Source organism: Zootermopsis nevadensis, unplaced genomic scaffold, assembly GCF_977971745.1.
Source record: "Zootermopsis nevadensis isolate Lab colony 2312 unplaced genomic scaffold, Znev_1.0 Znev_ptg000025l, whole genome shotgun sequence".
Lineage (NCBI taxonomy): Eukaryota > Metazoa > Arthropoda > Insecta > Blattodea > Termopsidae > Zootermopsis > Zootermopsis nevadensis.
The window spans coordinates 8971342-8988000 of record NW_028259157.1 but is presented as its reverse complement, the minus strand read 5'-3'; the positions used below and the strand labels follow the sequence as shown (position 1 = coordinate 8988000).

The window sequence follows — 16659 nt, the reverse complement described above, 5'->3', positions numbered from 1 at the left end:
TTTTCAGGTTTCCGCTCAAATATCGCGCGTATGTTTTCAAGTTTCCGCTCAAATATCGCGCGTATGTTTTCAGGTTTCCGCTCAAATATCGCGCGTATGTTTTCAGGTTTCCGCTCAAATATCGCGCGTATGTTTTCAGGTTTCCGCTCAAATATCGCGCGTATGTTTTCAAGTTTCCGCTCAAATATCGCGCGTATGTTTTCAGGTTTCCGCTCAAATATCGCGCGTATGTTTTCAAGTTTCCGCTCAAATATCGCGCGTATGTTTTCAGGTTTCCGCTCAAATATCGCGCGTATGTTTTCAGGTTTCCGCTCAAATATCGCGCGTATGTTTTCAGGTTTCCGCTCAAATATCGCGCGTATGTTTTCAAAGTGTGTGTAATTCCCGCTTATCAGACGACCACACCGAATCGTATCGTATACGAATGCCCTATGCAGATTTGTTAAGTGCATTAAACGCAAATATTTGACAGCCACAGGTAAAAATAACCGGTTTTGTTAACACTACATAAATTATCATAATATTGACTTCAAGCGGTTGTGTATTTTCTCCAAACACCTACTTGATGCCCGAAGTCTACACAAAGTAATTTGGCTTACCTCGAACTTGATCTTGACGATTACTTGCAAAGTTCTTGTACTGCGAAGTTATCTTAATATTTAAATGTACCGACTGAGAGAATAAGCTCACTGGCAGGTTCGACGTTTCGTTAGTTCTAGTTAAAGCAGCGGCCGCGAAGAATCTTTGAACCGAAATTAGGCCCGTCGCCTAAAGTTGGACCGAAAAATAATTATTGGTGAGGGTTGTAACTAACTGGCTAAGGACGTAAAGAATGGCCCAAACGCTTAAAGGGAAGATAATACAGTGAGCAGAACCCCATTTAAAAACAAAATAGTGACAAGTATATTTAGATCTAAAGGAGAAAAATGGTTTCCAAATGAAGAAAATATCAAGTTCAGTCAAAACAGAAGAGCATTTTCAGTGCCCTGTAAATGTTGGTAAAATAATCACAAAGTTTTTACACATAATTTACTATTCCATGTGACATTCAGCAATTATGCTGATGGTCCATATTAATTAACTAACTTCATGGATTAGAAACGTTGAGATGCCTAACGGTTACTCAGCTTGTCAAGAAATACCCGTCTTTTATGTGACACAAAGGTTCACAACAACCCGTCACTGGTCCCTATCCTGAGCCAGATGAGTCCAGTCAATACTCTCCTGCCCTGTTGCTTTAAGATACATTTTAACAACATCGCTCCAGTTTAGTGGTCGTCACCTTCATTTTGAATATTTCCCTTTATTTTTATCAATTATCTAATAACACTACGTCAATAGCAGACACTACTAAGCTCCTCATTATGCTCTCCGCAGCATCCTGTTCCCAGACACCCTCGATGTACGAAGATGGCCGTCTTCTGGGTTGTTGCATCGTGTAGTCTGGTAGAAGTTTACTAACGGTTCAGAGGTCCTTGCTGTCTCAATGGAGGCAGCAAAGACACGGAGCTACAACCCAGAAGACAACCATCTTCGTATTCACCGACATAAGAACCTCAAATCCTACCCTCAATGTATGTTCTTCCCACAATGGGAGGAGCCAAGTTTCACGCTGGACACGAATAACGTAGCTAAAATTGAAATGATGTCTATTTTGTTTGTTCCGAAAATTATTAGATCAATGCAAAGTCGAGATTTCTGGACTAGAGGATGTTTTCCTGGCCGTGTACACAGAATCATCTGATTTCTGCTTGAACTTTTATTTCCATTCGTATTTACGTCACGAGATTTCTGACAAGCTGTGGTTGCAGAATTCCACCTACCGACCACACCGCACTGATGCCATCCTTCCTCCGCACTGTTGGTTCCTGGTATCCTGTACACGGCGTGTAATATTGGACTCGTGTGATCCCTCCAGTTCTCAGCTGGTTCAATGAAGTAGCTGCCTGTTGAAGTCCGGATGTGGCCAGTCTGAAATAGACAGACCACGCCATGTAAATCGGGTGGTGTTTTCATTCACAGTCATCAATCAATATCTGCGGTCCAGACCTGGCACCCGATAAGTATAGCACAACCATGTGGGGAATCCCTGAGATATCATTACTCAGGCAGACAAGCGCCAGACACTCATCCCCACCCAGCAAAGATAACGGACCCAGTCGTAAGATCTCAGATTTCCACGCTGGCGAGTATGAAGACGACCGGCCTGACGATGCAGTCAGTAAACGCCTCCGAAACGTCGATCAGCTTCTATCAGCTTGACAGGCTGACAAAGAAAGATTTCCAGGGATGCTTCCAGGCTTGGCAGCGGCGCTGGGATCGTTGTGTTCACTCCCAGGGGAACTACTTCGAGGGTGATGGATGAATTTAATACCTGAGATAAGTGTACGGGTTTTTATACGCGCAGTCTGGAAACCTTCCGATCGCACCTCGTATAACGCCGAGTCCATTTACGAAAACAAAGCAATGTAACCCAAACCTTTCGCTTCCTAGTTCGCTATGTGCAGACAACTATGGTCAGTGCCTCCAGCAAGGTAAGCAACTTGTTTACTTGAAAAGTAAGACTACACAAAGAGTGCGGCTGTTTAGGAAAATATGTACCACTCCTTTGGCGATGAAGTAATTTTACAACCATTCAGCCGGAAAGTAGGGGATCACAGTGACAAGGGATTCTGTTGGTTACTCTTACGCTAAAATTAAGTTCAGCTTCTCAAGGACAGCATGCCTACGACATACAGACTAGTTTTCAAGTTTCTTCACATTAATTGCGTCCAAAGACAAGGAGAGGCTATCATTAATGTTACCGTCAACAAGTAACAGGAGATTAAAACAAAACATTTGCTATTCTAAAAACTATGACGCAGATTTTAAATTGTATCTGCACCTTGTCGTGGTGGTGGGGCTTGAGTACCTCAGTGACCCCATAGCTACTGGTAGGGCCTCCCTAGCCAGATTGGTTCGAGGGGGAGAAGTACCCTGGTCCTCCAGGTTGGGGGTTGGTCGCAAGGCTTACAACCTTGCACCGTAAAAAGGAAGAAGTTTCGAAACCTCGATCAAAGCCTCGGACAGACGGACCTAACAGAGGACCGAATGGAAGAGGATAATTGAGGAGGCCATGGACCGAATACGGACCGGAGAGCCATAGAAGAAGAAGAAGAAGAAGAAGGTACCGACAATCGCGCATGTGCACACGGCTTCAGCTCATCAGATACTGTGATCTCCGATTCGAACCCGTTTCTCTCTGATTGCAGAGACACTCCGACGGCCTCACCCCTATCCAAAACCTGTCCCACTGAGGATTTATGCTTTTGAGATATCCACAGCGGAGGAAGCCCCGGGTGAAGTCCTCAAAGGGCCACATGTTTTCTTACTTGTCTTTGTGTTCCTGAACCTATCTCGGCTCGGTCAGCCCCAAGTACGCGTCTCGAATGTTGAGGCAAGGCTTGGAGCTGATACGACACGTAAGCCGACTACTTTAACAATCCTGTTTGCAATCAATGGCACACTGAATTGCACGCATTCGTGCACAACTTGACGTCAGAAGCACTGAAAACAGTTCTGTGGTGTGTCACGGCCGAATCATTAGCCATAATGGGAACACGCACGTTTTCTCAGGCAACATACGGCATCACGGTAAACTGAAGAAGAACATGATTCTTCTATAAAAAACGAATATAAAATGTTTATGTCAGAGAAAATGATTATTGACTTGTTAATCGGTTAGTTAACTGTTTTTGTTAACCCCAAAATGAAATGTATCATTGATGAGAATGACTTAATGATAATAGAAATGACACAGAAAACTGCTGTGAGATAACTTTAACAAAACATCCGAAATCTGCCTGAAAATATCCAGAAAAACCACGAAACACCACAGTCTGGACGATAACGGTGCACCACCCGAGATTCGGTATCCCCACTTCTTTTTAATGGTACAAATTTCGCCTAAAGCATTTCTGTATTTCACTTATAATTAATACAATAAACATTAAAGGGGCAGCCGTGAAAAGTCTTCTATTTTTGTGGTTCAGTGGTACTGCATACACTGGAACACAGCTAACTCCAGCCAGACAGGTGATGTTAGCCAGTTAGTTGAGGCTTACACTTTCCGCGAGTCGCTGGCAGGCTGAAGAAACCCAGGGGTGCGTTTGATCTGATCGCTTCCGCTGTGCCCCAGCGTATGGAGGACAAATAAATATACACATCTCTTGTGCGTAAACCCACTGTTGTCCGTAATTACCACATAAAGAATTGTACAACTATTAGGCCCAGCGACTAATCATTTATTGAAAACGCTTTAGAAATGCCGATGTTATGACCTCGCTGACGGATAAATGGCAAAACTGTTGGAACAATCCGAAATTAATATGGGCAGCCAGAAATTTAATGTCGTGCTTGTCCAGAAAAAACAACCAAACTCAAATCTTGGTCCAGGATTCGGACGGGTCATTATGTGGTTAGGCTATAAGAATGAGATAGACTTACTATTCATCGTTAAACTATACGAACCGATTTGAATGGGGCATATTAGATACTGATCTGTGGTAATGATGCTAATATACTGGGTGAAAACACGTCATAAACAGAACATAGATTACTGCACCTTTGGTTTGAATATTCTCCTAAGCACTCAATTTGTGTTCTTCATAAGATAGTATAATTGTGTCATATTGTGAATCAAATATTAAATTAATTATTCGGTTTTTGTCCGTCTAATCACGATTATATTTAAAATTTACAAATAAGATAATTAAAATATCATTTTATGTTCCACATCGAATAATCGATTTACATTTGGAACATTTTTTACAACATGTTTCGGTTTCATCGAACCATCTTCAGGTGTAAAATTATATCAACAAATTTAAAACTCAATTACAATTTCTGTTGTGTAGCTTTTTGGTGATGTTTTCTGGTGATGTTCATATCCAGATTATTTTCATATATTGGAGCGAATGTATTATTTTGAAGTGAAATGCTTTTGATGTTCTACATCGGCCAAAGATGATAGTGTAGACACGTTGATGTGTCTGGAGGTGTCTAGAAGTACTAGCGTATCCGACCATGCCTGGATATGAACATCACCAGAAAACATCACCAAAAAGCTACACAACAGAAATTGTAATTGAGTTTTAAGTTTATTGATATAATTTTACACCTGAAGATGGTTCGATGAAACCGAAACATGTTGTAAAAATTTTCCAAATGTAAATCGATTATTCGATGTGGAACATAAAATGATATTTTAATTATCTTATTTGTGTTCTTCCCTTAACGTGGGAACATAAAAAACAACAAATTGCAATTTTGTGTATTTTAATATTTTCATGTCGTTAGATACCGGAAGGGAAGACAAAGCTTTCCCCGAATTTAAAGTGGTTTCAGTTTATTAAGCAGTAATACTACTGCGACCCAAGTCTATCACCAAGAACGCTACAGTATCACAACTTGTACAAATAAGCAAGTCTGTTGCTGACGTACGTCGTCATGTTTCATGGATACGTGTTTTTCTCGCCCGTGATAATTCAAGGTCTTATGGGTCACTCCGGTTTGCACCTTGAGTCAAGATCTTTGAATAAAATTGCAGCACCAAAGAAAACACGTCTTCCAAGGAATACGTCAAACAAAAAAATTATAGTCTGCGGTTCAGCGCAACAAACAATAAAAGCAGAGACGCGTTCGTTCTTATAAAACTTTACAGTTACATGTGCTCCTCGTCTCATGTTCCCTTCTTCTACGATTAATGATCATGTCTCGCGCTCTGAAGGACTTGTCGCCGACATGAAGGTTCAACAACAACAATAATACTAAGCAATAATAAGTTACAACTATTACGTATTTACCAGACAATTACACGTAAAAAATGACGGGAATATGTGAAGTAGTAAATCGCCAACTAACCAGTACAGAAAATACAATGTGTTATTGGCGTGACGTTCCAGAATATATTGCATTTATTTATCAGTCTATAACACAGTCAAAGCCGTTCGAAACAATGCTGTTCTGTCATCAGTCAGTTTCTGATAAACCGAATCAGCGAAGAACGAAAACAGTATCTATAACATATTTCTGTCAAAATAGTGGAAAGTCCAGATCGGACTTCGAGTCAGAAGTGTGCAGAAAACGAGACGCCTAATTCGCGATAGAAAGAGTGTTTTAAGCAAAAGACGTTGGCTTTTCCATACAAAGGATTCATGTTTGAATATTTTTAGAGTTTTCTGATAAGATGGCTGTAAAATCCTATAACAAATTTAACTTCCCCTAGCCTGTCTACATAGGCCACCTGTCCTCACACGATATAAACTACTGGATGTAATGAACTGATTTTTATAAAACTCTGAACGTACGTCATGTTACTGGAGGCATTCATACCGCCACTGTTCGCGACAGCATTCCAAAATATTTTACTGCGATGCTAACTTTGGAAATGGAAGCTGGAATAGCTTCGAACATAGCTGTTTCCTCCTCCGAACAAAAATTGGACCAAAGGCGAGTTTCGAGTCTCAAGTGTTTGGTCCTTCCATCTTTTCCGTGGGAGACGAAGGTTTCGTCTTTCATCCGATCGCTTGTTCAGCCTTCCAAGTATTATTAACCTTCCTACATCTGGATGTTGCGTGCCACCAGTCAACCTCCAACCTGGAGGACAAGTGACCTCTTTTGGTTTGACTCCTACCCATCGACCAGACATGGTTGACCCTGCCAGGAGCTTACACTCCCACCAGCGTAGCTGCCTGGGTCAACGGAGCACGCAAAGCTGACAGTGGTCATACTGAGTAACAAATAAACTTAGTTCTAGATTGGAACAGCAATCTGCCTGTCATAAAACCAACTTATAACTGCAATAATCTTCTTAATATCGTTTCATCGGTAAAAAGTTGAATTATTGCCCTCTCTGACCACCGGCGATAAGCTTCAGACACCAAAGCATCGGGCCGGGTCCTCTTCGGGAAAACTAACAGATTTCAACGAGAGAGAAAAATGCACGAAAACAGTAAAAATTCTGTACGAATTTTTGTAAAAGTCTTGTTACTAATTTCAAATTTTAACAATAAAATTCCCAGACGACACTAAATGAAGAATCCTTTGTTTGCCAGCACGTTTCTAACAAACGTAAGCTGACAAACCAAACTCTCTTTGTGTTCCCCTAATAAATTTTAAACACAGAATCAAAATGACTTGCATTTTCATCGTGGACACCATGTCACAGTGTAATCCTCTGTTTTGACATACTACTGTGACAGACATGTAAGAGAGGTTGTTATGCAAATGTGACCCATCAGAATAATACCAAGGCAGCAAAACAGCTAACTGCAGCCAACACCGCGTTGTTCTTCTGGGTAGAAAGGATAAACGTCTCATTTGATCACATTTATCTACTGGAATTGGATTTTCTGCAGCGCTTTCATAACTGACGATAACATTATGTATTTTTATGCATGAATCTTATGAAAATTCCGAAGTGGGAAACACATATGCCAAACATGAAACCTAGTAAATTTTGTATGGGAGATATTAGGGAAATTAAAATGTAAGACAAATTACTTTGTAAATGTGAATAGATGCATGGAGTAATGTTGGATCAAATTAGTAATTAAAGAAAAAATAGTGCATCGGTTTTGAGAAATATGATGAGCAAACTTGACATTCAGTTTCAGAATTGTATCGGGTAAAATTTGTGAAGGTTAATTTGCTGTACATTGCAAATGAGACCTTACCCAAATGGTGTCCTACACAGAGCGCAAACCTTCTGATGCTTACGATACTCCGTTTGTCATGAGTGTCTTTGAAACAGTAATCTCTATTAACAGGCTTCTCCTTCGTAATCAAAACAAATTGCAGTCATAAAATTGAATGAGCAATCATCTCTGTACCAACTGGTGGGAGTTTTTATGGGCATACGATAATAGAAATAATGAGTTCTAGAGTTTTACGCCAAGAATCGCGAGTCTGTATTCACAGATGATCCAGCGTCCCTGACTGGCTAGTTTACGCTACACTGTTCGACCTTGGCTGGCGACGTAATCTTGAACATTATGACATGTTGTTTATTGTTCTTTCGTTGTGCCAGAAATTGTAGGGTTTCCAACATTAGGTCAAGCCGGTAATCGGGAACAAAAAAATCTTTCAAAATTATCTGTGTTCTTTGTAACGACGCGCTTTCATCGGATTTGGCACATATAATTGATAGCTGGCAGCTCTCTCTGGATTAAAATACGTATTTATTTACTTATTTATGATTCGAAGCAAAATATGATACAAAATGAAATTGGACTGGCACTCGTTTTAAGATGGAGAATTTTTAGTCGTAATTTCCCCAACAAATATAATTGTAATAACTCTTCCAACTCGCATGTTGTTTGGCTGCCAGAACATTGGGGCCTAACGAAATGTTATGTTGCGCATTGGCATGAATACATGAATAGTTCCTAGATTTGTGATAATGTTTGTAATTATTATGGGTCTGCTAATATTTTTCGATGTTGCACATTCGAGTTCTAACACCACGTGCACTTGATGATACATAGCAACGTTTCGGAGGAACATGCTGCTTCTACCTTCGGCCCTAGATGTTCCCATGCCCAAATTCTCTATTAATTTCTTGATTTTCATTTGAGCTGCACTCTTTGCCTGCCATAATCTTCTTCATGCGCGATACAGTCTTGATGAAGGAAGCAGTAAGTCTCTTTGAAACGTCTACCAGTATCTACCAGGCTGCTCCGTGAAAACATGAAAAGCATTCTGTAAAACTCTGTTCGTGACACACGCGGTATGCATAGATGGAACTTGAATAGTAGAATTTTGGCATCGCACCAAGATCACCACTAGACGCCTCAATAGCCCTGAGTACCGGGTCAAGGAATTGTGCTAATTTAAATTCTCCACAATTTATAGACCAAGATTGTGTGACGCGACTGGTCAGCTGCCAGTCTTCTTGCCTACGTCTGTCCCTATGTCAGTTTGTAGCTGTAGACTTCCTGAATAGGTGCATACTACTGGTGAGAATGCTACAGTTTGTTAGTCAATTGCACAGGAATTTTCGTCATTTTTCTGAAGACTGTAACGATTGTCTCCTTCGGTATCGTATGGAGTCTGAAGTTCCACGTTCAGAATAACACTAAAGTCACATACACAGTCTGTAATATTTCGTAACTCGCTGATTTTTTTTACCATGGAGGACTTCCTCTTGTCTTGTCATAATCGCCGCGGTGAGCACCTGAAATCTGACCATATTTCTGTATTTGTACGACCATAAAATCCCATCATATCATTAATTCTGGAGGTAGAATAAAGCCTTCTTGTCGCACTTTTTTACTAAATTCTTATTATTGTTGCTGCTGTCGTGTAATAAATCAGTAGAGGACGGACTGCCAACCTAACGATCAAACACGCAACAAGACGCAGCCCTTAAAACTAATAATGTGATGTTGTTATAGGTTTTGATGCCGTGTAGACTCGTCAGTAGATGCTTACGTTTCGGAAAAAAAACATACTGCCTCTATCTTCAGGGCTGGTGTAGCGATATTGGGAAGTGAACAGTTTTATAAAGAGCTAGAAGATGGGAAGTCTAAAGAAGAAGAATATTCGGGACCCTGGGAGGAAACACTACACAGAGTCCGTTAAAAAACTAATTTATTTATAAGTTCCACCTGCTGCTGAAACGTAAAGCAGCGACAAGCACCTGGCAAAAACCAAGAAAAACACGGAAAATCTCAATTAAATCGAATATAATAAGACAGAGACTCGAATTCGGTACCCCCGAACTGAATTCAAAGCATCACAGCTGGAAAATACATTCACGTTCCTGGAAGAAACAGGAATAGATTTAAACGCTTTACAAGAGTCGTCTCTTACGTAAGTGACAAAATAGTGCGTTAGTGAAATATACTTCCTTTCCTGTCTACTCAGAATTGATTCAATGGCACTAATGCCAATACCCTTTCGTTGTTTATACAAATGCCCACCCTCTGACCCACATGCGCAGAGATGAATGACATTTGCGTACACACCATTTCAACACTTCGCCTCTTGAAGACACTTCAACGCGTAAAGCTTCACAGCTATCTTCGCAAAAAAGAAATAAAAACAGACAGTACTCTCAATACAACACTCCCGCGCCCACAATTGAATTCTCTGTTCCATGAGAACCAGCCCACAACTTCGTATAAACTTCAGCTGATCATCGAGTCGATAAAAAATAAATCCACTTAAGTAAAAGTAATGGAAGTAAGTGTTGATACTTAACACACACGTGCTTCGGTTATGCAAAAATCGTGGGTGGTCTGCAGCAATGGACACCCCCGGCTCTCTGCCAATAACACGTGCCAAGCGTAAACAAGCTCAAAACGCTCAGCACAGAAACCTGCCTGCAATACGCCATACGGCGCTGAACAAGTAGAGGCCCGAAGATGGCTGTCTTCTAGATCGTAGCGCCGTATAGTCTGGTAGAAGTTTACCATCAACGTTTCAGAGGTGCCTGCTGCCTCCATCATCAGGGCGATCACCTCTGAAATGTCGGTAAACTTCTACCAGATCACATGACGCTACAACCCAGAAGACTGCCATCTTCCTACTCACCGCCCGAGAACCTCAAATCCTGACAAGAGGACCGTCCTGAACGACCAGAACGATTTGTTTCTGAATGTACAAATGCGAAAATTTCATATTTTTGCCCCATAAAAATTCTGTTAGCTTACAATATTACCCGAATTTCAATCAGTAGCAAAAAAAAAATGGATTCAAATTAAGCCAAATTACGTACACTTTATAAGTTTACTTGTTTTATGGCGCTAAAACTCTCAGTCAGTAATATGAAAAACTACTTAAGTTTAAAATCATTCAAAATGAAGTGAATTTTACATAATGCACGCACTTAAAACGGCTCTCGCGTCATTAAGAATTCCCTGCAAACGAGTGTTTAGGCCTCACACCATACACTTCTTATTCTATTGGTAACGAAGTTAGGCCAACAAATATCATGTTTCTGCATCAACATTGTAACTGCCATACAACACAGGTTTACAGAAAATATACTTCCTCATACGAAAGAATTTCTGTAGCAATTAAACACACAACATAAGTCAGCTAAAAATTATATCCAATTGTCAATGGACAAAATTCCACCTGACGCGGCTTGTGGTCCGAGAGTGTCTTTCAACAACCTACAAAGATCATAGTCCTCCCTTTTATGTCGGATACTCGCTGAATCGTTTTTAATTATGTCTGGCTGTTATTGATCAACTTAACAGTACAATCTTACAATCGATATGATGCTACTTCGTTAAATTTTGGGGCCTACACAAGTAATTGTGTCTGTCACAAATTCTGCGATACTTGATACACGCAATCCGTTTTAATAATCCAAAAGTGGGCCTCCGACTACAGCAACAGACGTCCATCGGCTCCTATTACCACCAGGTCCAGCAGACAGAGAACAGGTCCACTATAACACGTATCGAACACTCGGATCGGGGATGCGATGTCTGGAGCATCAATCAGTGGGCCCAGACACTCAACAAACAATGAGACTTAAAACGTGGAAGGGCCAACGTCATTTAGCTGGCACTTTCTTAGTACGGATAAAATGGAACACCCAGACAGAACACTGATAACATGAACACAGTATATAACCAGAGAGGATAAGTAAAACAATACGACAATACAATGAATATTCCTACAAAGTTAAACCACCAAGAATATGACTTCAAAATGAGCTCGAGGTTTTCTGTTAGTTCATTCATTTCAAAAGACATTAAAAGCTTATGTTCTTCTTCTGGGTTTTCGCGCCTTGTACATTCACAGGTAAATGCCAACGATTCGGAGAGGCATAGTGTATTAATTATCACGGATGAAGTTTCTCTGAGGTATCTACATCTACCTACGAGTCTATATGGCGCCAAAACCAAGAATATAAACGTCCTCACCGCCGTGAAAACCTCAGGTATAACTTTATTAACAAGGTCGTTCATTAACAAACCATAAATAATCATACCAATTACTCTGATTTCTCCTAATGGCGTTACATTAAGACTTATTGAGTTTCAATTGTTTTCAGAAAGGCATGTCTTTAACCACGTAAAAATTAAAACGGAAAAGTAGGCCAGTCGCGACTTACTAGTTTATTATGAAAACATAAATTCAAATGTTAGCACAGCAGCCATGTGGAACATTCAACACAGCGTATAAAACTGTTTCACCCAAGTGGACGTGGCTCTACACCAAATTTTACGAGACCATCCACAAGGGCTCGTCGGTAGGCTACTGTAGCATGACTAAAATATTTCAAACTAACCGTCATATGTTATTTCCCATTTCAAACAAAAATTTCATTCAAAATTTTGTACACGATAAGATACGTAATTAACTCACGAAAATTAGTCTTTGAAAAACTAATAATTAGCTCAACTAATCAACAGATTTCCCAACTTTATGGGACCCGAAGGTTTATTTCCACGACTGTAAATAAAACTTGCTCTCACATCAAGGTGACAGGGTGCTGAGAACACTTGGATCTAAAAGGGATATATATATTATTACGATGAGGACGAGATGGGTATATACGAAATGCATATAAAATTTTTGTTACGAAACCTGAAGGGATGAAGTCTCAGAATTTAGAGGTAACTAATTTCATACTGGACACTCCATGCCTACACGGTGTAAGGACTTATTTCTAGTAGCCGGAGCATACCTTGTAACAGAGTGATTACTAAAATGAACGTTGCCACAAAGATAGGTAAGGGAACTGAAATCATAACGTCATCTAAGGTTACGCTTCAAAAGTCGAAGGGCGTATCTTCACATGTATTACCACAAACGTAGGAAACATTCTGTAAAGATACAAAAATAAATCTTAATGACGAAGGTAATTATTCCCGGAAGACCATTTGGTTCACACTTCGTTACTTATTACATACATAAGTATAGAAGGTGTAACCACTTTTAGGATACACCGCTGTATAATTTACGCTTCTCCGAATCATAAACATTCAACATTCATGATTCTACCCAGGTTTATTTCTCACGAAAATCAGCTTCGTATGTGGAAAACCACTTACGACATACACATTCCTATTACTACCAGCCCGTCGCGGGATGACTTTAAAACAATGCTTAAAAAACTGAATAAAAATTTACTTGGATATTATCCGGACCGGAGATAGGGATTAGCTCTATCTAATGGGCCCAACTGAGTAGGAACCTGAAGACGGAGATAGAGCCCCATCTCCGAAACGTCGTTTTACGTTTTTTTACGTTTTATTACTAGACGATGGATAATATCCAAGTAAATTTTTATTTAATTGACTCTTCACCATCGTCAAGAAGTTTTAGATTTGAAATGCTTAAAAAACTGTTTTAGTCATTCAGGAAGTCTGAGATAACCGCTGACAGGACTTCAGAAATACAGTCGTCAACTGCCCATGAGAGTTAACGACCATCACGCACAGTGATTTTCGATTGGCGAGTGAGTTTTACTAGTAAATTAAAGTCGGATTTCTTGAGCTATAATTGTAATAATAGTTTATAGGCTACTGGTAAATTGGATGTCCGTGTTCGTTTCCAACGTCGCCACTGACGATAAAATCAAGAAAGCAATAATACACGTCAGTATAACAAGAACAAATTACCTGAAGATGGGAGAAGATACAAGATCCGAAACATCGTGTAAGCCTCTATGGAGTACACCACATATAATAGACGTTGTACAGAATAATATTCGCATAACGAAGCAACTACTGTCTGCCTCAGAGTAATCTGTACTTTTACAAGCTTCAGTCCATCCATTGTGTGTTAAATACAATTGTATTAACTGCTTTACGACTAGTGATTGTTGAGACTTACTACCATTTCATGAATTTTCACGATCACATGCACGAGTTAAATCGCAGCTGATGCGAAACGAATTAAACTTGTAGATGAATGTTGAATTATCTTGTTAACAACGGAAACTTTTCATACATCATTGTCGTATTAAGATCCTATCAATGTTGTATCAAGATTCTATCAGTGTTCTATTAAGAACCTGTCTTGATACTTTAATGCAGTCCCTCGGGCGACTGATGCCGCCTTCTCAGCAACGAGACCCGAGTTCAGTCCTAGGGCAGTCTACCAAGGAACTGTGGTGGACAGAGACACTGAGGCAGGATTTTCTCCGAATGCTTCGGTTCTACATTGCCAATCGCCATTACACAAATGTTCCATTCTCATGTAACACCATCCCAGAAGTATGCAATGTCAGTCAGGATCCTAATTTGATCTGCTCATAATTACTAATGCAATTTTTTTCCCCTAATATTTTAGATTCTGACTGCGGCGAGAATGAAAACGTCTTCTGGAATGCTGCGTCGTGTAGTCCGGAAGAAACTGACAGACGTTTCAGAGGTACTTACTGCCTCCATAACCAGGCAGCGAACACCTCTGACGACGCCTTCCTCGAAGATGAATCTGCACGGAACGGAAATACACCAGTCGCTCGTACAAATGAAGGACGATTATTCCGTGTGTCGGTTTCTCGCATTCTATTCCGGGTACTGCTGTTTTACCAATGCAGCTGCGTGCCGCAGAGGAATAATAGCGGAATCGTGACAGAAAGACACGACAACAGAACATCCGATACATGATTCAAGTGAGAACCAACTACTGCATAACTGACTATCATCAGGAACAGCGGCCTAAGTCACACAGAATTCCGCCAAGTTCTGAAAAAACAGAAGGCAAAGAAAGTATAGCAGATTATTCGTACACCGGCTACGAAAATAAATTTACAGTAAACGTAATTTATTATATGTATACTTTGTCATCGCAAAACGATTACATGAAATGTGCGGCACATTTTAGTTTTTCACTGTCGGAATGTGAGCCTTCATTTCGTCAAGAATTTGGTGCACGACACAACTCAAGCCCTGAAAAAGAACAAAAGATAATTTAACTTGTCTGCCCGTCGCATATGAGCATTCAGACCTCCGCGGGCACTAACTGAACTCAGGACAACCGTACGGTTTGCTAATTACGCTGACTCACTGCGAACCCGATTACGACAAGAGACTACAAACATTTTCTACGCAGAAGCGTAATCAATTTCACGTCACATACGATCCCCTTAAGGCCCAGTTTTACAACATAATTTCGTCCAAGTCTTTGGTTAGGGTCACATCACATAGCCAGCGACCGAGTCCCAATATTAATGAGAAATCCAACTGGTAGATAACGATCGACGCTTCAGAAGTTCTTACTGCTTCCATCATCAGGGCGATCATGGTCCTATTCTCTGGGCATTCTCTCGTGTATACAAGAGTCACATAGAAGATATATAGCGGTACGTCCACGAACACTGCACAATGTAGAGTACGAAACAATGAGTTCTAATCCTGTACGCACATGCGAAGCGGAAGGCATTTCAAACTGCCTATTTCTACAGTTCTATAAAAATAACTTTCTGGGAAATTCAGCTACATCCTACATACAGACAACACTCGTTCGCATGCCTTGTTTTTACTGTTATTTCCTATTTTCACAGTAACATTGCCAAGTCGACTGAAAATACGTTATAGAACTCTGCTTCGTAAAATCGACTATCCTCATCGAAGTACTTCATGGCTTTTCTCAGTCCCTCCGGGCAAATACCGATACAATACCTCAAATTGGACTACAACCGATTCCTTCTACATCCCTTCCAATTCTCTCCACCAAATCTACCGATTCTATGTAGACCTACTGTGAGCAAAGAACAGCGTCGTTGAACAACCCACGAACAGAATGTCATATTAACAATGACATGTTCACAGGAACTTTAAGGCTTAAGGACGGGCGGTATAAACTCAAACTGATGCTAACCGTGCCTGTTTAATGGGATCACATTTGGTGATTTGAAAGACTAGAAGCAAAGTTATATTTATATCTGCTCCGGTGGATTTTTAGTTCGTAGACTGGGTAGTTTAAAAGCGATGTTTCAGCTGCACATGTTGCTTACTACCGAATGAGATTACAGTCCATTTTTTGTCAACATCTAGCGGTGGTTACGCTGAAAAAACAGCACCTTCATGTTTTCATTCCTTTTTCATTACACTGGCGAGATCCTAATTGCCTGCTTTGATAATCATGAAGTGTTGCATGTTATTAGACGGTATTTTTACAAGGATTGCACATCCGTATTTTGTCAATGTGTAGTCTTGAAAAGCCTTGTATCTCACTTCAAATTTTTAGGTTCATATTGATAAAATACTTACTGACTTTGCAACCACCGTAATAAGGGGGAGGGGACACACAGTAAAGAATAACTGCGAAGCATTTACATCAATACAAGCGATATTAACTTTGCGACTATAAAAACGAGAAGCCTTAGTCATAGAAAGGCTAGAATATAAACTTACCAAGCAGAAGTATTTAAAGGAAAGAAACGTTTTTCATGTAAGATTTGAGGTTTTCACAGCAGTGAGTATGAAGATTTCTGTCTTCTGGGTTGTTGCGCTGTGTAGTATGGTCGATGTTAACCAACGTTTCAGAGGTCATACTGCCTCCGTCATCAGGGCGATGAGTATGAAGATTTCTGTCTTCTGGGTTGTTGCGCTGTGTAGTCTGGTCGATGTTAACCAACGTTTCAGAGGTCATACTGCCTCCGTCATCAGGGCGATGAAGATTTCTGTCTTCTGGGTTGTTGCGCTG

The 16659-nt window shown here is 40.3% G+C and overlaps 1 protein-coding gene across 3 annotated transcripts in view; it reads right to left on the bottom strand.

Annotated features, from left to right (window-relative positions):
- The window catches only part of AdamTS-A (ADAM metallopeptidase with thrombospondin type 1 motif A), a 194171-nt gene that overhangs the window by 68121 nt on the left and 109391 nt on the right, over window positions 1-16659 (bottom strand). For all 3 annotated transcript variants that reach the window (XM_087356043.1, XM_087356041.1, XM_087356042.1), the window contains one exon: window positions 1824-1971. In XM_087356043.1, the coding sequence (XP_087212169.1) occupies window positions 1824-1971 (148 nt within the window). The remainder of the gene's footprint in view (window positions 1-1823; window positions 1972-16659) is intronic.